General features: G+C 32.3%; 1 protein-coding gene across 2 annotated transcripts in view; it reads right to left on the reverse strand.

The window, feature by feature from the left end:
* The window catches only part of LOC142341701 (gamma-secretase subunit Aph-1-like), a 288,252-nt gene that overhangs the window by 171,528 nt on the left and 93,348 nt on the right, over positions 1-23,376 (reverse strand). For both annotated transcript variants that reach the window (XM_075392855.1, XM_075392854.1), the window contains exon 3: positions 3,699-3,874. In XM_075392855.1, coding sequence (XP_075248970.1) covers positions 3,699-3,874 — 176 coding nt within the window. The remainder of the gene's footprint in view (positions 1-3,698; positions 3,875-23,376) is intronic.

Consider the following 23,376-nt stretch of genomic DNA (forward strand, 5'->3'; position numbering starts at 1 on the left):
GTTAGACTTATATCTTTACCTATATCTTTTATTGTGATATCACTCATAGCATTATTATCAATATTAAATTTATTATTGAATTCCTCAAAAGTTAGGATAAGAATTTTTATATAATAAATTTCATATATAAAAATGGATAAAAGTGGTATACTTTTTTTTCTTATTATTATTATTATTGGAATTTGTTATTTATTATATGGTTCAATACCAAGTAAATGTACAAAACTAGAAGAAAGCTTTGGTGGATTTATGAATAGGAATCTAGTTAGATTTGAATATGAAAAGTCACCATTACATACTATTGTTTATGGTGGAACTGGCACATGGAAAACATATTTTATTAGACAATACCTAAAATTATACTCAGTCCAAGACCAAGACGAAAATCAAAACCAAGACCAAAACCAAAACCAAGATCTGCGAAGCAGTTTGGTAAACCACGAACAAAGTTCGTTCACTGATCAAGCTAAAAATATTGTTATAGTGGGTAAAGATGACAGAGACTGGATAGATCCTGAGTCTAATAATATTTATACTGGGTTTAATAAATGTGATATAAATATGATCACAAAAAAAATATGCATAAATTTCAAAATTGTGTAATAGTACTTGATGATATGGGTGATAGGTTAAATAAGGATATAGCTTATTACTTTACTGAAGGTAGACATAAAATTCAAATGATTGTAATGTGTCATAAACCAGCTCAAATGATTAATACAGCAAGAATGAGTTGTGATACTATTTATTTAACAACTTATAATGGACCTGATCTATTTAAAAACTTTAATGAGATATATAAATGTGATTATGACTTTAGTAAAATAATTAGTGAGTTAAATAGTAACCATTATAATCGTACAGATGGAATGTCAGATGAACTTCGTTATGGTATAATTAAATATAATAAGAAGGAGAATACTTTTATTATTATTAATAGTAATAGAACAATGATATATGATTCAAGAGTTGGTTTCCTTGATTTAAAAGCTCTTAGTTTAAAAGATGAATTAGAAAAAGAAGATATAAATAAACTTATAGCATATATGAAACCACTCATGATAAATGCAACAGATAGAAATGTTATAAATCACGATAACTATATATTCTATTTTAATAAACTTCTTAAATTAAATAATATTAAAACACAGAATGATGTTTTAACTAAAGGAATGAATACGGGAAAGGGTATAAAAAGTTTATCAACTATTGGTGGAATTATAAGCTCAGGTTTAATTATATTCAGTTATATTTATCCTGATATAATATCAAGAAATGCTGGGAGTGTAGCAATGGGAGCAAGCACAATGTTGAGTAGAGTAAATACATTAGTTAACGTTGGATATGGAGAAGAGTTGGATAATGATCTGCGAAGCAGTTTGGTAAACCACGAACAAAGTTCGTTCACTGATCTACGAACAGACGAAGTCCGTGGCAAGCAAAGTTCGTTGGAGAACCACGAACAAAGTTCGTTCACTGATCTACGAAAAGCAATACAAGAAGAATATATAAAACAGTGTAGCTGTGACTTCGTCAATGAAGAGATGGGAATTTTGAATAGAAAGGGAGGAAAGTTTTTAACCAGACTATATGGAAATAATGAAGAATTTAGAGAAGAGATTATAAATTTTGTTAGAGATAAAAAAGAATTAGACCTTGAATTGATTTTGGACAAGAGATGTAAAACTAATACACTCAATACGTTAGGAAAGAAATATTTAGCAGAGTGTATCACATCTAAAGATAATACTAAAGATTTAATTGAAATCGTGGTTAGATCTTATCCGCGAAGCAGTTCCACTGATGGACAAAGTCCTATGATTAGGTAAATATTATAGTTTACCCTATTATAAATGCTTTTAAAATGTTTAGAGTGTAACTATAAATATGGAAACATTGCTGTTTTAAAATATCATTATGAATCATGTCATAAAGATAAAACTGATAAATGTATGTGTGGTAATATAATACTAAGTGGTATTTGTGCTAATAATTTTTCTCCAAGGGGTTGTTCTTTAAAAAATGAATCTAGTCCTAGTTATAGTTCTAGCTCTAGTTCTAGTTCTGGTTCTAGTTCTGGTTCTAGTTCTAGCTCTAGTTCTGGTTCTAGTTCTGGTTCTCGTTCTGGTTCTATCTATGACTCTTACTCTAACTCAGATCCTAACCTTAACCCTAACATTAACCCTAACCTTAACCCTAACCTTAACCCTAACCATAACCCTAACCTTAGACCAGAAGTCTTAATTAGAAGTTGTAATAAATGTAATTATGTAAAACCACTAACTGATTTTGATGAGAGTAAGGATACATGTAGAAGTTGTACTTCAGCTAAAGTTAATTGTCCATATTGTACTTCTGTTGTGAGATATGATGGGATACGGACTCATGTAAAGAAACAACATCCAGATGTAGAATTAACTAGAGGATTTAGTAGAAGCTTATTAGATAAAAGACAAAATCCTAGAGCTGTAAGTCCTTTAGTTATTGTCCAAACAGAGAAAAGTTGATCATGTAAATACTATAATTTTGTATCATTTCTTATTAATAATGGAATAAATATAGAAAAAGTAAAAGAAAATATAAATTTAATGAAGAGTATAGATAATTTGAAATAAAAAGTATAAAAAAATAAAAAAAAATATCAAAAAAGAGGGAATCACTCTTTAAGAGTGAAAAAGAGCGATCTTTCTACTGGGGGATCACTCCGAATAAGAGTGAATCGCTCTTAAAGAGTGAAATGTAAATTTTGCTTTGATTTTTTGTTTTATTTTGATTTTTAATTGATTTTTTTATTGAATTTAGAGCTAATATATAGTAGTGGATAAAACAAGGATTCCAACAAACAGTAAAATTTGGCCCGATTCGACATGCGCGATTAGCGTTAGGAGAAAGGGACAAATTTTACTGGTGGTTGGAATCCTTGTTTTATCCACTACTCCTAATCCATTTTATTGAAAACTTAAGAGTTGTTGACTTTACTTAATTTTCTATGCTCCGTAGACTTTCAAATTTATTCTTGGTGAAATCACTTTTCTGGTAGTCCTAAACAGAGAACTAGATGTGAGTTTGAGTTTTTTTTCATTCTCAATTTTGGATCTGAGTTTCAATTTTGTTGGTACGAACAAGTTTGTTTGAAAAATACTTCTTTGTTAGCTTAGATACATGTATTGAACCGTTTATTCAACCAATTATCATCAAATTTTATGTGTGATAAAATTCATTGACCACTCTTCATTTTATTCAACGGAGTTACAAAATATAACCGGAAAGTGGTTCTTCTTGTTTTGTTTTAACGCTATGAAAAAATCGTTAAAACTGTGATTTAAGGGTATTTTATTATAGATGAAAAAGTACTATTTTATTATAGATGAAAAAGTGCTATTTTAGTATAACTAGGAACCGAGCGAAAATTGAGCGAATGCGAACTGTGCTCGTTTCCAAGGTATAAAATTACTTATACAGACTTCAAAAAGATTCTTTTCGTCTAAGGAGCCGACATGTAAAAACATTTGTGGCATCATTTTGAAACAAATTACACCAAACTTGACAGCAATATGTGGAAAATTTGACAGCATTGACGGACTACGAAAGAGATTATTTTAACGATAGAAGTGAAAGGCTAAAAACTACTATTAGACTGAGGTTGTATTAAATTGAATTGAGGTTCTCAATCAGTTTATAGAAAAATAGTGACCCACCCAGACTGATGACATGTCTGCTGTGCAGTTTCAGGTCTGTTTCATTCAGCTGCATTGCAAAGTTCTCCCTCACTTTGCCAGTGACGAGAAAGGAGACGTATCTTCCTACTTCAACCAAGATAACACTGAGAGGAAAGGTGTAGCTTACAGAGTCAGTCAAGGGCGTCAGGGCATACCTAATGCACAAACAACAACATAAGTTACCGCTACATACCAGTTTCAATAGGTGGCTCTGAGGCGATAATTAAGGCAATTTTCTCTCTCATTGTGGTTAGTAGTATAGTAAGTTGCCTAGTGCTTGTAGGGGGGGGGGGGTCCGGACCCCCCCCCCTACAAGAAATTTTATCTCTGAAAAAGTGAAATCTTGTAATTTTTTCAGAGTGTAAGGCAAATTACTATACTTTTCAGCTATTTCCATTTCATTTTGAAGGTTCATGTAAATTGAAACTTGGGAATTGGGTTTTGGTGGTTTTGAATTCATGTTTTGTGCGCGATTGAGAAAAATTTTTTTGAAAATGTTTCAAAGTTTTTCAAAGTCCTAAAAATGTCTGAAATGGATTTTGCGCTATGAAAGAGCACTCAAAAGTGATTTTTTGTTGACTTCACTTTTTTTCACCTATGAAGTATGGGGGTCAAAACATATAAAAATTTCGAATTTTTTGAAAAAAATTTTAAAAATTTTTTGGAGTCCTAAAATGGTCTGAAATGGATTTTGCGCTATGAAAGAGCACTCAAAAGTGATTTTTTGTTGACTTCACTTTTTTCACCTAAGTAGTATAGGGGTCGAAACATATCAAAATTTCGAATTTTTTGAAAAAAAATTTCAAAAAGTCCTAAAATGGTCTGAATTGGATTTTGCGCTATAAAAGAGCACTCAAAAGTGATTTTTTGTTGACTTCACTTTATTCACCTATGAAGTATGGGGGGTCGAAACATACAAAAATTTCGTTATTTTTTTTGAAAAAAAATTTCAAAAATTTTTTGAAGCCCTAAAATGGCATGAAATGGATTTTTCGCAATGAAGGAGCTTTCAAAAATGATTTTTGTGGAGTTCATTTTGTTCAACCAAATAGGACATGAAAAACTCAGTTTTTGAAGTAGTCTGAAAGAAGTCAAAGAGCAGTCAGAAGCAGTTTTTGTTGACAATACTTTTGCAAATGTTCAGTGTGATGTGGAAAACTTGGCTTTATTTTTTTATATACATGTGTAACTATGTATATTTCTATCAAAACAAGTACTTATATTTGCTTACATGTGTTCAAAATTGTAATGTTTATGTAGGAATGAACAATTGAAAGAAACAAAAGAATGAGAGTTTTATTTGTATAATTATGCGTATTCATGTGTATAATATATGAAAGTGTATATCTGTTTATAAGTAAATATAACTGTGCTTAAGTTTAGTAATATGTTTCTATGAGTATAAGCTGAAGTGTATGTCTGTGGGTAGAAATTGTAAATGTGTGTAAATGTCAAGACGTTCTTGGTTTTATGTGTGCATGTTTTTCTATATCTATACAGTGAAATGTGTGTATATATGTCTGAATGTGTTTATGTATTTGTATTTATATGTTTGCAATCCGATGAGAGAGAGAGATAGAGAGAGGGAGAGAGATAGAGAGAGGGGGAGATAAGTTCCTGGAGGGCAATTTAATTGCCTTGAAGAATGTTGTTATTTGTCTCCACAATCCAATAATATTATATCTTGCACACGGATTTTGACCTTCAGCGTAGCTAAACTCTGTCCCATTAAGCATTGGCAAGCAAAATGTCACAAACGAAGACGACAACAAGTTTTTGATGTTCTGAGCATGCTTTGTTGAAAACTGAATTTTCTACACCTATCTAGCTACCATATTAAAAAAAATCAAGATTTTTTACGAAAAAAAAATTCATGCTCTTTGTCTTTTAATCCTAGGCAAGAAAATGATAAAATGTTGCAACACAGAAGACAAAAACAACTTTTTGATGTTCTGAGCATGCTTTGTTGAAAACTGAAATTTCTTCTCCTATCTAGCTACCATAATAAAAAACTAAGATTTTTCTTAAAAAAACAAATTCATGCTCTTTGTCATTTACTCCTTGGCAAGAAAATGATAAAATGTTGCAACACAGAAGACAAAAACAACTTTTTGATGTTCTGGGCATGCTTTTTTGAAAACAAATTTCTCTATACGCATTCAGCTACCCTTCTAGGATTGAGCAAGATTATTTACAGGAAAAAATTATTTGAGATAAATTGTTGAGAGATAAACAATAAATTGAGCTAAGTAAAAAGATTAAATTCTGTAAAAAACCGAAAAATTTGGTGGAAAAACTATGATATGCAGGAGCAGCTGAACGTGTTAGTTAAATAAAGTAGAATGATAGGAATTCGTCAAGAGCTTGAATCAAACAAATAGTATAATGATGTACAAGAAGAGTAGTTTCCACTGGAACTGTAAAAATAGCTAAATTTTCAAAAGTTGATTAGCCACTTGATCAATTAAGCAAGAAAGAACACAAGCTTTGTATCTGCGGGGGGGGGTTACTAGAAACAGCTTCAGTAGCGAATAAGTCTTGTTTGCGTATTGGGAATAACACTAACGGATAATGCGTGCTTTGACTGAAATCTTAAACAAAAGCGAATCGCTTCTTCAGTAAATGGTTCCAGCATACTGAATATTCATATACTCAACTATTAAACACTGGAAGTAAAATATCAGAGCAGCTCAAGCCAAAAAAAATCGAATGAGTTCATTATTGTTCTTTCTTGAATCAAATTTTCTGTGCATTCAGTAACCCTGTGTTAAAATTTTGGATTACTTATTGTTCTGTCGACGTTTTAAAATAACATCACCGTAACGATATTTGATAGAGCATCGGAAAGAGTAACATCGAAAGGAATTTGAAAGTTAAAACGACAGAGTCTGTATAACATATTGGGTTATGAAGCCTGGCGAACATTTCGGAATTGAACACAACACTACTGCTACCTACTACTGCTACTGCCTACTACTACTATCTACAACTACTATCTACAATTAGTACCTACTACTACTACTGCTACCTACTAGTACTACCTACAACTACTACTAGATACTATTAATATCTACTACAACTACTTATTGGTTCTGAGTTACACTAGTACCTACTACTACTTCCTTTTAATACCTTCAAATGTTACCATTTGTTTACTAACTATCTACAAAAAGCTGTTTCTGTTTCTATAAAAAATGAAAACAATTCTTATCTCTAGAGGAGACTCGCTGAGCATAAACAACAGAAGCTTTTCTCTATCTCAAGGTAATGTGTCCTGACTGACACAGACCGATAGAATTTAGCCGCTAATATTTTCAACAATTCATTAAGTGTTTGAAGTTTTTTCGAAGATATAAAAAACGCTGAAGCTATGTTGTATACGTTAACTCAGTAATTTTCAACTCAATGTTAATTTCTTAATTAACAATTAAGAAATCCATGGTATGGTATATCAAGTGGTACTTAATTAATTAAATCAATGTAGGGTTTTATTATTTAGCGAACCAGTCTAATTTTTAGGAGTTTTTTTGATATGTTCTTTTTTTGAAGTGCAACTTTTTTTATACTTTATTTAAAAATTGCTTGCTTCAAAAATTCTATAGTGTGTACGTTAATGGAAACAAACACTTTACAACGTACCTACATTATCAGAAAAAACAGGTTTTACGCTATATAGTTGTTTTCGTATGTTTATTCAGAGCCACCTGTTGTTTCAGTTGTCAGGAATTACACAAATTTTCCGAATCCCTACGTTTCAAAAACTTGTATAGACAGAAAACTGCTGGGATAGCTTGCCAGAAGGACAATGCGTTTGTTGAGTTTCATATTAACCTTAGCTTCGGCTCAGGATGTGTTCAAAGCTGAGACTGTAATTGTGAACTTGCTATGCATCAAAAGTTTAGCGCTACATGATCTTGCAATTTTTGTTATATTAACTTCTTCCTAATTTGTTAAATTTCATTTGGTCATTGTTTATCTGAAGAAAATTAAAAACGAATCAACCTCATGAAACATTCTTGCACAAACTCGTTGCGCAGTCTTGCTGCATTCTTGCACAGTCTTGTCGCATTTGAGAGCTCAAACAAAAACATTAAATTTAGGTGTTTAGCTGAACAAATTTTGTTTGTTTTCAGCGTCTGTTTACACTCAATGGGCACCAAATGGTTCCAGAGAAGTACTTCTCGCGGAATTTGAAACAAAATTCTTCTTTATTAGTGTTCAAAACACAACCGGAGACAGTATGGCTTTGGATAAGCAAGTAGAATAAAAATGTGAAACATGGTCGATCACTTTACCTAAAAGTTGAACCATTGTGTTCGATTTCGAGTTTGTGATCTAAACAGTATTCAAGGATAATTGACTTTTAAGAAAAAGGCTTCTTTTTTAGTATTCAAAACTCAGACGCGGCATGGATTTCGATAAGCAAGTTTATTAAAATGGTGATTTTGATCGATTGCTCTACAGAAAAATGGAAGTCTTGAGTTTGTGTTTGAATTTTTGATCTAAAAACACTATTCAAGGATAATTGACTTTGAAGAAAGACTACTTTTAGTATTAAAAACACAATAATCGGTGACCGCTTAACTTTGAATTACCAAATATAATAAAATGTGAAAACTTGGCCTATCCCTCTAATTTAAAGTCAAAGTTTGAGTTTGAGTTTGTGACCTAAAAATAGTATTCAAGGGATAATTACGTCATAATAGTTGTTATGTTATATAGTTGTGAACGCAAAACATTTGGAATACGTTCTCACAATCTATTTAGACTACAGCTATATATGTGTCAAAAAAGTGAAGGAGACCTTCTGGTTTTACTAAGCTTTTTGATATAATTTACTATATTATATAGACTATATTCACGTGGTCTATTATGCAATCTTTACTGCACGACTTCTGCAAGCATTCCAAGCTGAAGAGTATAATTTTGCATTGTTCTATAGAAAAAAACAGAAAAAACACATGATTTTCCTGGTGCTAGGAAAATTGGCGGACAGGTCGTTTAGCCGACAAGGAAAAAATGAGAAATTTAGACGACATTTTTTATCATAATTGGATAAAAAAAGTCTAATTGGTTTATAAATCAGTAGTTCGGTTGTGATAGATTCAAATCAACTCCCACAGACCGTTGAGGCATGACCATGGCCCACGAGTCATGGCCAGATGCGGTTAAATGCAGTCCAACCACGTAAAGCCCTCCGATACACTAGTTGATGAAAAACTAAGGTATACTTGTCCGCTTACAGAATAGTGTTTTAAATTGGCCAATCACAGCTTCAGAATAAGATTTATTGCTCATTTTACTTAAATTGTCGGTAAAAATGTTCCATTTTTTGGTGTGTTGACATATTTTACCAGTATTTTTGAAAAGATAGGTCAGTGCAACTCTTTAAATGATTAAATTTCTCTGAAGAATATTCGGCTAATGAACATTAAAAATTGTAAAATAACTAATGTGGAGATACCTTTAAGTCATGGCCACATTAAGTAACAGTTAACACAACTAATTTTGATTTTTGCTACCAAAAAAACCGACAACACAGACAGTAGAAATCAGATTAGGAGCTTCGATACCATAGTCAAACTGACAAGTATACTTCTACATTCATTTGGCCGATTTGGAAAATTTCCAGTGTTAAAACCCTGTAACCCATAGTGCATGAAGTTCAAAGTTTAAGGTTTCAAAATTTTTGGAAATTAGTGTTTCACTTTTCTATGTGGTAATATTGTATTATAATACTAGTATTCTTGGCTTTGTGTACTTCGTTTTGATGTTATCTTTCCGAAAGGTTTTCTATGTTTTCAAAAGTTTGTTTGTTATGGATCCTATGAAGAGTTGATTTGAGTTCTTTCAATTGAGTCAAAGACAAAAAACAACTGTCAAAAGGCAAATCCTGATTATAGAGGCAATTGAGCTAATAAGATTTCCAGATTTTTCAATGCAGTATTTTAAATTCCTCTGAGCTTAAAAAATGTGAGAAATAAGTAAAAATGTCTCTTGGAAAAAATCTCCAGGTGGAATTTTACTACTGCGTGTTTTGCTTATTGCCACTATTGTCAATAGAGATCATTGTAATTTAACATGATTTTTATCCTCATGAAAATTTGTAGCCTCTATAACAATAAATGGTTGAATCATTATGTACATGAAAAAGTTGTTTTTCACGAGTAATCATATAGCAAAACCTTAATGTTCAATAAAGCTTTATTGATCGGCAAATTACGCTATGAAAATGAATCAGCGGTCTCACAGGTAGTATGAAAAATTTTTTTTTCATGGCGCTCAAAAAAAAGGAAACCTCTAACAGAACTGCAAAATTAACAACGGTAAGAAAAGAAACGCTTTTTAATGTCAACTTTGCTTTTAATTTGGAAGACTTAATATAAAACAATGCCTAGCTGAAATAAAAAAAAAGACTTAGATTGTGCAAAGCAAAAATTTATAAGATATCCTTGTCAAACAAATATTTATGTACAAGCTGATTTTTCATTACTCCTTTAACAAATTTGTTTTTTTACGACCTCAATAGTTTGCCTTGAGAAAACTCATAGGAGAAGTATTCACTTCTTGCATCTATTGGAAATTTCGTTCTGATACGTTAAATGCTTACTATTCATGATACCATAGCTTTATGGATTAAAGAAGTTTTAAGTTCGCGTTAATGAATACTTAGGTTTTAAATTTTTATGAGTTACTTGAATAACATACTGAAATACTTCAAATTGACGCATAGCTCTAAAAGCTACTGAAGGAATTCTGTGAAAACCAAATGTTCTAAGACAAACAAGTTGTTGCACATGTATACAGAAAACAGTAGTGCATACTTACGTCTATGGTTCAAATTGAGCCTTTGAGCAAAACATGTTTGTTATCTACTAACGTTAGCAGGGAACTTCTTATCGTTCCTTACAATAAACCACGTCAATACTATGCAAAATCAAAAGTATTATACAAATAACTTAATACTAAACGTACAAGTTAACGTTATTTTGCTTAAATTGAGCACAGTGGGGGGTCAAAATGTACTCCCAAATAAAGAATTGCAAGCCTATGTATTCACTCTCTATTTATCACAAGTTTTGCTGCAACACAGTAGAGTACATGTATATATACGCCTTCTTGATCAGAGACAAGAGAATACTTAAGCAGACTAATAAAAGTGCTTTTAGCCGAAAATATTATGCAACAATTTTGCAGAGAAGACTGAACTTCTCATACGCACAGTGCAATTCTTCAGCTTTATACGTAGCAATCAGATCAAAACCTTGAAATGTTAATGTCTGAGGTACTTAGGAGAAACTTCAATTCTTTTTACAACTGAAAAGGAATAAGAATTAGTCTAACTGATTTAACAACTGAGTTCTCCTCGAAATGTTATAGGTCTTCATTGGAAACTATTTGGCTAATTAGGCTAATAGAACGAGTGCCAGCGAACGGCTTATATTTACTTTTAACTGAATGAATTGCTTCTCAAATTAATATTTTAGCGTTTTCATTCTTGACTTGTATTTCATTCAGTTAGTGTATGCCAAAGCCCAAATTCAACTGCCGGTTTATAACCTATAATGTATCATATCCTAACGCAATTTGAAGGCTCATTTCAGCGCACAATTGTCTATCAAACTCGTTATGAAAACAATATTGCCTTTATACAACAAAGGAAGGGCAGCTCAATTTCAAGCTGGACTACCTTCGATCATTGTCTCATACCCAAAAAATTTATTGACTTTGTTACTACATTACCTAATATAACCGAAGAGGAAGACTTTATCAACAACTCAACCCCCTCAGAAACGGGAGTAACTTCTCAGAATATACCTAATCTTTTGACTTCTGACATATGGTCACTTCCTATGGACATAAAGAGAATCTTGCGCAGTTATGATTTCGAAAGTATGCCACTCTTCAGGAGCCATGAAGAATATTTCGCTGCTTTAGAAGGTTTGGAAAATATGTGGAAAAAGCTCGAATCATGCAGAATTGAAACAAAACTAACCACCATTCACGATAAAATTGATCATACAACATCATCCACACCCGATGATAACAGAAAGACTGTGATATCTTCCATCTTAGAACGATTCCCTAGTCTTCTTGAAGAAAACTCGAAAATTGAAGAAAACTTCCAGAAACTTAGCACTGAGCCATCGGCTAACAATGCTCTACGAAAGAGAAGCCAATCTCGTGTTGTTGGAGGATGTGTAATTCACAGTGGAAATTTTCCAAAAAGAATGAGATTCGATGAAAATGTGAGGTGTTCATGCGACAATAACAACTAGAACTTAAAAATTCTTGTCGATTAAAGCTTATGAACTAGACGTTGGTATCCAGTATTTTCCATTTATAACCTGTTATTTTGAAATGCTGTGCTTTATTAAAATCCGTTGTGTATGCTTATTTTCCAAACTTTAGTAGTTGAAAAACCACTCCTTTAAACTAAAGAATGTTGGTTGAACATTATCCACGTCAGAGAAACAGGAAACAGGCTTCGACCTGTTTAAAGAACTATACAGTCAGAAATTTGTTGTAGCGTAGGATCCCCAAACCGTAGATTATCGTTCTGAAATGTTGAAATGGATACGCGCAAGAGTCGACGTTATAAAGAGCTGACGTTAGAAGACGCCGCAACTTGTTTTGATTTAAGTAGAGCCGAAACCAAAAAAGTGCCCTTAATTACCCTAAATTGTTAGTTGATTATTAAAAAAGTACCTGAGTGGGTTAATTGGTCTTACGTTCGGTTATGATAGTTTCATATCAAGTCCCAACAGCCGCTGAGGCATGGCCATAGTCCGCGATGATTTCAAGATAATTAATTTTTTAATTTGCTTTCAGTGTCTTATACTAGAAGATACTGAATATTATTTTTTCCAATACTCGAATGTAGTAGTCTCATTTAAGAGCCAAATTAATTTGTCGCAAAATTTACCGTAAATTATCAAATTATAATTTAAATAAAATGTCGGTTTTCTTGAATCGGCTCTTTTCACTTCGGCTCTCTTACAAGTCACGGTTTGAAACAAAAAATTCAACCTGACCACTTTCTTTTTGAATAAAAAAACCTATATTGTGAGAAGTTCAGTCTTCTCTGCAAAATTGTTGCATAATATTTTCGGCTAAAAGCACTTTTATTAGTCTGCTTAAGTATTCTCTTGTCTCTGATCAAGAAGACGTATATATACATGTACTCTACTGTGTTGCAGCAAAACTTGTGATAAATAGAGAGTGAATACATAGGCTTGCAATTCTTTATTTGGGAGTACATTTTGACCCCCCACTGTGCTCAATTTAAGCAAAATAACGTTAACTTGTACGTTTAGTATTAAGTTATTTGTATAATACTTTTGATTTTGCATAGTATTGACGTGGTTTATTGTAAGGAACGATAAGAAGTTCCCTGCTAACGTTAGTAGATAACAAACATGTTTTGCTCAAAAGCTCAATTTGAACCATAGACGTAAGTATGCACTACTGTTTTCTGTATACATGTGCAACAACTTGTGTTTGTCTTTGAACATTTGGTTTTCACAGAATTCCTTCAGTAGCTTTTAGAGCTATGTGTCAATTTGAAGTATTTCAGTATGTTATTCAAGTAACTCATAAAAATTTAAAACCTAAGTATTCATTAACGCGAACTTAAAACTTCTTTAATCCATAAAGCTATGGTATCATGAATAGTAAGCATTTAACGTATCAGAACGAAATTTCCAATAGATGCAAGAAGTGAATACTTCTCCTATGAGTTTTCTCAAGGCAAACTATTGAGGTCGTAAAAAAACAAATTTGTTAAAGGAGTAATGAAAAATCAGCTTGTACATAAATATTTGTTTGACAAGGATATCTTATACATTTTTGCTTTGCACAATCTAAGTCTTTTTTTTTATTTCAGCTAGGCATTGTTTTATATTAAGTCTTTCAAATTAAAAGCAAAGTGGACATTAAAAAGCGTTTCTTTTCTTACCGTTGTTAATTTTGCAGTTCTGTTAGAGGTTTCCTTTTTTTGAGCGCCATAAAAAAAATATTTTCATACTACCTGTAAGACCGCTGATTCATTTTCATAGCGTAATTTGCCGATCAATAAAGCTTTATTGAAAATTAAGGTTTTGCTATATGATTACTCGTGAAAAACAACTTTTTCATGTACATAATGATTCAACCATTTATTGTTATAGAGGCTACAAATTTTCATGAGGATAAAAATCATGTTAAATTACAAAAATCTCTATTGACAATAGTGGCAATAAGCAAAACACGCAGTAGTAAAATTCCACCTGGAGATTTTTTCCAAGAGACATTTTTACTTATTTCTCACATTTTTTAAGCTCAGAGGAAATTAAAATACTGCATTAAAAAATCTGGAAATCTTATTAGCTCAATTGCCTCTATAATCAGGATTTGCCTTTTGACAGTTGTTTTTTGTCTTTGACTCAGTTGAAAGAACTCAAATCGACTCTTCATAGGATCCATAACAAACAAACTTTTGAAAACATAGAAAACCTTTCGGAAAGATAACATCAAAACGAAGTACACAAAGCCAAGAATACTAGTATAATAATACAATATTACCACATAGAAAAGTGAAACACTAATTTCCAAAAATTTTGAATACCTTAAACTTTGAACTTGATGCACTATGGGTTACAGGGTTTTAACACTGGAAATTTTCCAAATCGGCCAAATGAATGTAGAAGTATACTTGTCAGTTTGACTATGGTATCGAAGCTCCTAATCTGATTTCTACTGTCTGTGTTGTCGGTTTTTTTGGTAGCAAAAATCAAAATTAGTTGTGTTAACTGTTACTTAATGTGGCCATGACTTAAAGGTATCTCCACATTAGTTATTTTACAATTTTTAATGTTCATTAGCCGAATATTCTTCAGAGAAATTTAATCATTTAAAGAGTTGCACTGACCTATCTTTTCAAAAATACTGGTAAAATATGTCAACACACCAAAAAATGGAACATTTTTACCGACAATTTAAGTAAAATGAGCAATAAATCTTATTCTGAAGCTGTGATTGGCCAATTTAAAACACTATTCTGTAAGCGGACAAGTATACCTTAGTTTTTCATCAACTAGTGTAACGGAGGGCTTTACGTGGTTGGACTGCATTTAACCGCATCTGGCCATGACTCGTGGGCCATGGTCATGCCTCAACGGTCTGTGGGAGTTGATTTGAATCTATCACAACCGAACTACTGATTTATAAACCAATTAGACTTTTTTTATCCAATTATGATAAAAAATGTCGTCTAAATTTCTCATTTTTTCCTTGTCGGCTAAACGACCTGTCCGCCAATTTTCCTAGCACCAGGAAAATCATGTGTTTTTTCTGTTTTTTTCTATAGAACAATGCAAAATTATACTCTTCAGCTTGGAATGCTTGCAGAAGTCGTGCAGTAAAGATTGCATAATAGACCACGTGAATATAGTCTATATAATATAGTAAATTATATCAAAAAGCTTAGTAAAACCAGAAGGTCTCCTTCACTTTTTTGACACATATATAGCTGTAGTCTAAATAGATTGTGAGAACGTATTCCAAATGTTTTGCGTTCACAACTATATAACATAACAACTATTATGACGTAATTATCCCTTGAATACTATTTTTAGATCACAAACTTAAACTCAAACTCAAATTTTGACTTTAAATTAGAGGGATAGGCCAAGTTTTCACATTTTATTATATTTGGTAATTCAAAGTTAAGCGGTCACCGATTATTGTGTTTTTAATACTAAAAGTAGTCTTTCTTCAAAGTCAATTATCCTTGAATAGTGTTTTTAGATCAAAAATTCAAACACAAACTCAAGACTTCCATTTTTCTGTAGAGCAATCGACCAAAATCACCATTTTAATAAACTTGCTTATCGAAATCCATGCCGCGTCTGAGTTTTGAATACTAAAAAAGAAGCCTTTTTCTTAAAAGTCAATTATCCTTGAATACTGTTTAGATCACAAACTCGAAATCGAACACAATGGTTCAACTTTTAGGTAAAGTGATCGACCATGTTTCACATTTTTATTCTACTTGCTTATCCAAAGCCATACTGTCTCCGGTTGTGTTTTGAACACTAATAAAGAAGAACTTTGTTTCAAATTCCGCGAGCAGTACTTCTCTGGAACCATTTGGTGCCCATTGAGTGTAAACAGACGCTAAAAACAAACAAAATTTGTTCAGCTAAACACCTAAATTTAATGTTTTTGTTTGAGCTCTCAAATGCGACAAGACTGTGCAAGAATGCAGCAAGACTGCGCAACGAGTTTGTGCAAGAATGTTTCATGAGGTTGATTCGTTTTTAATTTTCTTCAGATAAACAATGACCAAATGAAATTTAACAAATTAGGAAGAAGTTAATATAACAAAAATTGCAAGATCATGTAGCGCTAAACTTTTGATGCATAGCAAGTTCACAATTACAGTCTCAGCTTTGAACACATCCTGAGCCGAAGCTAAGGTTAATATGAAACTCAACAAACGCATTGTCCTTCTGGCAAGCTATCCCAGCAGTTTTCTGTCTATACAAGTTTTTGAAACGTAGGGATTCGGAAAATTTGTGTAATTCCTGACAACTGAAACAACAGGTGGCTCTGAATAAACATACGAAAACAACTATATAGCGTAAAACCTGTTTTTTCTGATAATGTAGGTACGTTGTAAAGTGTTTGTTTCCATTAACGTACACACTATAGAATTTTTGAAGCAAGCAATTTTTGAATAAAGTATAAAAAAAAGTTGCACTTCAAAAAAAGAACATATCAAAAAAACTCCTAAAAGTTAGACTGGCTCGCTAAACAATAAAACCCTACATTGATTTAATTAATTAAGTACCACTTGATATACCATACCATGGATTTCTTAATTGTTAAATAAGAAATTAACATTGAGTTGAAAATTACTGAGTTAACGTATACAACATAGCTTCAGCGTTTTTTATTTCTTCGAAAAAACTTCAAACACTTAATGAATTGTTGAAAATATTAGCGGCTAAATTCTATCGGTCTGTGTCAGTCAGGACACATTACCTTGAGATAGAGAAAAGCTTCTGTTGTTTATGCTCAGCGAGTCTCCTCTAGAGATAAGAATTGTTTTCATTCTTTAGAGAAACAGAAACAGCTTTTTGTAGATAGTTAGTAAACAAATGGTAACATTTGAAGGTATTAAAAGGAAGTAGTAGTAGGTACTAGTGTAACTTAGAACCAATAAGTAGTTGTAGTAGATATTAATAGTATCTAGTAGTAGTTGTAGGTAGTACTAGTAGGTAGCATTAGTAGTAGTAGGTACTAATTGTAGATAGTAGTTGTAGATAGTAGTAGTAGGCAGTAGCAGTAGTAGGTAGCAGTAGTGTTGTGTTCAATTCCGAAATGTTCGCCAGGCTTCATAACCCAATATGTTATACAGACTCTGTCGTTTTAAATTTCAAATTCCTTTCGATGTTACTCTTTCCGATGCTCTATCAAATATCGTTACGGTGATGTTATTTTAAAACGTCGACAGAACAATAAGTAATCCAAAATTTTAACACAGGGTTACTGAATGCACAGAAAATTTGATTCAAGAAAGAACAATAATGAACTCATTCGATTTTTATTGGCTTGAGCTGCTCTGATATTTTACTTCCAGTGTTTAATAGTTGAGTATATGAATATTCAGTATGCTGGAACCATTTACTGAAGAAGCGATTCGCTTTTGTTTAAGATTTCAGTCAAAGCACGCATTATCCGTTAGTGTTATTCCCAATACGCAAACAAGACTTATTCGCTACTGAAGCTGTTTCTAGTAACCCCCCCCCGCAGATACAAAGCTTGTGTTCTTTCTTGCTTAATTGATCAAGTGGCTAATCAACTTTTGAAAATTTAGCTATTTTTACAGTTCCAGTGGAAACTACTCTTCTTGTACATCATTACACTATTTGTTTGATTCAAGCTCTTGACGAATTCCTATCATTCTACTTTATTTAACTAACACGTTCAGCTGCTCCTGCATATCATAGTTCCACCAAATTTTTCGGTTTTTTACAGAATTTAATCTTTTTACTTAGCTCAATTTATTGTTTATCTCTCAACAATTTATCTCAAATAATTTTTTCCTGTAAATAATCTTGCTCAATCCTAGAAGGGTAGCTGAATGCGTATAGAGAAATTTGTTTTCAAAAAAGCATGCCCAGAACATCAAAAAGTTGTTTTTGTCTTCTGTGTTGCAACATTTTATCATTTTCTTGCCAAGGAGTAAATGACAAAGAGCATGAATTTGTTTTTTTAAGAAAAATCTTATTAGTTTTTTATTATGGTAGCTAGATAGGAGAAGAAATTTCAGTTTTCAACAAAGCATGCTCAGAACATCAAAAAGTTGTTTTTGTCTTCTGTGTTGCAACATTTTATCATTTTCTTGCCTAGGATTAAAAGACAAAGAGCATGAATTTTTTTTTCGTAAAAAATCTTGATATTTTTTAATATGGTAGCTAGATAGGTGTAGAAAATTCAGTTTTCAACAAAGCATGCTCAGAACATCAAAAACTTGTTGTCGTCTTCGTTTGTGACATTTTGCTTGCCAATGCTTAATGGGACAGAGTTTAGCTACGCTGAAGGTCAAAATCCGTGTGCAAGATATAATATTATTGGATTGTGGAGACAAATAACAACATTCTTCAAGGCACTTAAATTGCCCTCCAGGAACTTATCTCCCCCTCTCTCTATCTCTCTCCCTCTCTCTATCTCTCTCTCTCTCATCGGATTGCAAACATATAAATACAAATACATAAACACATTCAGACATATATACACACATTTCACTGTATAGATATAGAAAAACATGCACACATAAAACCAAGAACGTCTTGGCATATACACACATTTACAATTTCTACCCACAGACATACACTTCAGCTTATACTCATAGAAACATATTACTAAACTTAAGCACAGTTATATTTACTTATAAACAGATATACACTTTCATATATACTTTTATTATACACATGAATACGCATAATTATACAAATAAAACTCTCATTCTTTCGTTTCTTTCAATTGTTCATTCCTACATAAACATTACAATTTTGAACATGTAAGCAAATATACGTACTTGTTTTGATAGAAATATACATAGTTACACATGTATATAAAAAAATAAAGCCAAGCTTTCCACATCACACTGAACATTTGCAAAAGTATTGTCAACAAAAACTGCTTCTGACTGCTCTTTGACTTCTTTCAGACTACTTCAAAAACTGAGTTTTTCATGTCCTATTTGGTTGAACAAAATGAACTCCACAAAAATCATTTTTGAAAGCTCCTTCATTGCGAAAAATCCATTTCATGCCATTTTAGGGCTTCAAAAAATTTTTGAAATTTTTTTTCAAAAAAAAATAACGAAATTTTTGTATGTTTCGACCCCCCATACTTCATAGGTGAATAAAGCGAAGTCAACAAAAAATCACTTTTGAGTGCTCTTTCATAGCGCAAAATCCATTTCAGACCATTTTAGGACTTTGAAAATTTTTTTCAAAAAATTCGAAATTCTGATATGTTTCGACCCCTATACTGATTAGGTGAAAAATTGAAGTCAACAAAAAATCACTTTTGAGTGCTCTTTCATAGCGCAAAATCCATTTCAGACCATTTTAGGACTCCAAAAAATTTTTAAAATTTTTTCAAAAAATTCGAAATTTTGATATGTTTCGACCCCTATACTACTTAGGTGAAAAAAGTGAAGTCAACAAAAAATCACTTTTGAGTGCTCTTTCATAGCGCAAAATCCATTTCAGACCATTTTAGGACTCCAAAAAATTTTTAAAATTTTTTCAAAAAATTCGAAATTTTGATGTTTCGACCCCTATACTACTTAGGTGAAAAAAGTGAAGTCAACAAAAAATCACTTTTGAGTGCTCTTTCATAGCGCAAAATCCATTTCAGACCATTTTAGGACTCCAAAAAATTTTTAAAATTTTCAAAAAATTCGAAATTTTTATATGTTTTGACCCCCATACTTCATAGGTGAAAAAAAGAAGTCAACAAAAAATCACTTTTGAGTGCTCTTTCATAGCGCAAAATCCATTTCAGACAATTTTAGGACTTTGAAAAACTTTGAAACATTTTCGAAAAAATTTTTGAAAATTTTTCTCAATCGCGCACAAAACATGAATTCAAAACCACCAAAACCAATTCCCAAGTTTCAATTTACATGAACCTTCAAAATGAAATGGAAATAGCTGAAAAGTATAGTAATTTGCCTTACACTCTGAAAAAATTACAAGATTTCACTTTTTCAGAGATAAAATTTCTTGTAGGGGGGGGGGGGTCCGGACCCCCCCCCCCCCCCCCCCCTACAAGCACTAGGCAACTTACTATACTACTGTGGTTTTCAACATCAAACGGATTTGGCTGGCATTGTGAAAGGGCCTTTTCAAAAGATCTGTCCAAACAACTTTTGGATTACCATGGGAGGAAAAGTGAAGGGAGTAAAACAAGTATCTTGACAACGGGAAGGTTTTAAAACTGAAGGGACAACTTGGTACTTCCAAAAAATTTCGGTTTTTCGAGAAGTTTTTTTTTCACATGCGTTAAATTGAATTCATGCTCACAATTTTTTGGCCACGGCTACTAAAGTTGATGCATGTGTTTCAATGCTGCATATATACTTTTGTTTGAATTGATCACTGGGCAGCTCAGGATTTCTCTGATTTGGATACTGTGTTATTTATTATGAATTTTGAACATATCTGTTCTTTTATTTTTCTCGTTACCTAGTTTGTCTGATACCTGGAAGGTGCCATTGACGTTCTAACGAAGCAGTATACTGTTCCCATGTAATAATTATCGGTTTTATAACTTTGAAATTGCTGACTTTGGCAAAATGTTAGTGAACTTTTCAGTTTTGACTATAATGGTCGCTTTCTCTACAGTTTTTTTTAATGAAATTTTTTTAATGGAATAAGTTTTTTTAATGGAATAACAATTTTTTTAATGGAATAAGTTTTTTGTTTTACACATTTTCTTGTCACCTATTCTCATCAATGACATTATTCGTAATTTGATACTGCGGCATGAGTAAATTAAAACATGCTGAAAGTTGATAGTTAATCGTGTTCATGACAGCCCGACTATTGAAAAGTACTGATTGGCAGGAGCATAAGCGAAGCTATTGCATGTTTTAAATCGATAGCTGATGGTTTTCGGATTCGGTAATTAAATATTAAGCAAAAAATCATTTTTTAAAAAAAGGTCTCTCCTTAAAGGCCCAAGGGAAACACAAGTGAAGCTTTTTGATGGGTTTTAGTTTTCATCTAAGGGTTTGTGAATTTCTTAAAATAGTGCATTTTTTGAGATTTTAGCCTAATTGTCGTTTTCCGGTGGCTTGTCTCCTAGAATGAATAAAAAGTTTGCTCAGCTTTCTAACAGAGCATTATTTAAATCTGTTAGTGATTTTATTTTGCAGCTAACTTGATTAACATAGCTGGCAGATTGCCAGAAAATAGCCGCAATAGCTTCGTAGATCTGCAGTCTCAAAAAAAAGGTATAAAAGACAGACACAAAAAAATTCGTATTTTCATTGAAAAGGCTGATATGTTATCTTTTGATTAAAAATCTGTATAAGTTTTTGCTGCCTCTATTAGTTGCTCTCTAATAACCTTCATTTAGAGTGACAAACACCCATTTGACCTTATCTCTTTGAAATAAAGTAAATAAAAGTCAATTTCAAAGTGAGGAAGTCATTTTTTTGAGTGAGGTAAGTCAAGTGTGACCAAAAATTTAATCACGCAAATGAACAAAAAAATTCGCTCCACTAAGAGCGAAAAATGACGTCGAGCACGCACTTCAGTTGAAATTGCATGAACGAATGAACAAAAAGCAGGTTCGAAGTGGTTGTGACGTCATATGGTCGTAACAAAAATTGCCACGACGAAATAAAAAAACATAGCAGGACAAGTCCTGACTAAACAAAAAAAAGACCTAGAACGGACTATGAGTGAATTGGGAAAACCATTTGCAAAAAAATCAGATCAAAAAAAGTTTTAAAAAAACAAAACCAATGTCAAAAACCACTAACGAGAGATGGAAATTTGGTTCAAACAAAAAATTACGCCTAGAATGGACTATGAATGGAATGGGAAAACCATTCAAAAAAAATCCGATGCAAAAAATTGAAAAAAAAAAACAGTAAAAATCAAAGTGAAATTGCCGCATGTGAACAAGAAACCACTAGCGAGAAAGCGAATTTTTGTTCAAGCACCGTTTTCTCACTCTACTTTAAAATTAGAGCGAAAAAATTTCACGCCACAAAACCACTCGCTTCTTCGCTCCATTTCCTGTTTCGGCGTGACCAAAATCACTACTCCAATTTGACTTCAAAAATCATGAAAATGTGTGAACAGATCTTAAAAAACATAGCCGGAAGAATTCCGGAAACGACTCGACGGAAAAAATTGCCCATACTTATGACTAAACAACTAGAACAACTATTGTGAACCCTGAACCTCCATAAATGCCATAAAAATATAAGGAAGAACAGAAACAGCATTCAAAAACAAATCGAACAAAAAAAACGAGAAAAACTTACTGAGTTTTTTCTAATAGTACAAGGAAACATAAAGCCTTTTGCAACGTAAAGTTCTTTTGCAATTAGAGCAATGAAAAACTTGCAAAACAATGGGCATGCCATAATAGGCGAAGAAACTTGTCTAAGATTTTAAAAAAAAAGAAAAACTGCAAAAAAATGAGAAAAATGGTTTAAAATTTCTCAATTTTTCTGTCAATTTTCCGTAGAAAAAAAATATTTTATACCAAAAAAAACTTTAATCAATTGGTATCTGAAAATTCCTTAAGTAACAAGCTTCTATTCAAATCCTACTTAGAAGAGGAAAACAAAAAATGGGCAAAAATCATTAAATTTCAACTAAAAATCAGCAAGACTCATCAAAAACCTCGAAATTAGCATCAAACTCAAATTAAATACTTGAAACCTTCAATTCCTATCACAACAAGCCTAAAACTAATACAATATCATAATCAAACCTCATAGTCATCAAAAGTTGCAAAAAACTGCTTTTAAAAGCCGCACGTGAACAAAAAATTTTGCTCTCTTAGAGAAAATTTTTTCACACATCAATTTCTCGCTCTCTCAAAAACAGCGGTATGAACAAAAACCACTCTATTTTCGCTCCGCTCTTCACTTTTGTTCAGCACCAAAATCACTCCAAATTTTTTCACGCGTTTCATTTCCCGCTTCAAAAATCACTCCAATAAAATTGATTTAAAAAAAAAAGGACTTCTCCAAAACTCCTCTTCGAGTCGTAAAAAAGACAGCGCCCCAATACAATTCAAATTCTTTGAATTGTAAAAAAACCAAGAGAAGGCCGATAATAGCCCCAGCTATCGCTGTGTGGCTATTAAAATGAACGGTAATTTCCGGAGATTTTCATTGACTTTCCGGATCTTGCTTTCAATGTACTGTTTCACGCATCTTTTCCCCAAATTTGGCGAAAAAAAGGGCGTTCTCATGCTCTTTCTTGCCACTAAACCAGTTGCAGATAAGGTCATGCCACTCAAACACTGCCTTTAAACGGTTTCTTACAGCCACTTTAACGCAAAAATTTCGTTTCAGACATCAAATGCGACAACTGGACAATCTAAAAATCATCTGATATTCATAAGCTAT

This window comes from Convolutriloba macropyga, chromosome 6 (assembly GCF_964194025.1).
Source record: "Convolutriloba macropyga chromosome 6, txConMacr16.3, whole genome shotgun sequence".
NCBI classification, from domain to species: domain Eukaryota; kingdom Metazoa; phylum Xenacoelomorpha; order Acoela; family Convolutidae; genus Convolutriloba; species Convolutriloba macropyga.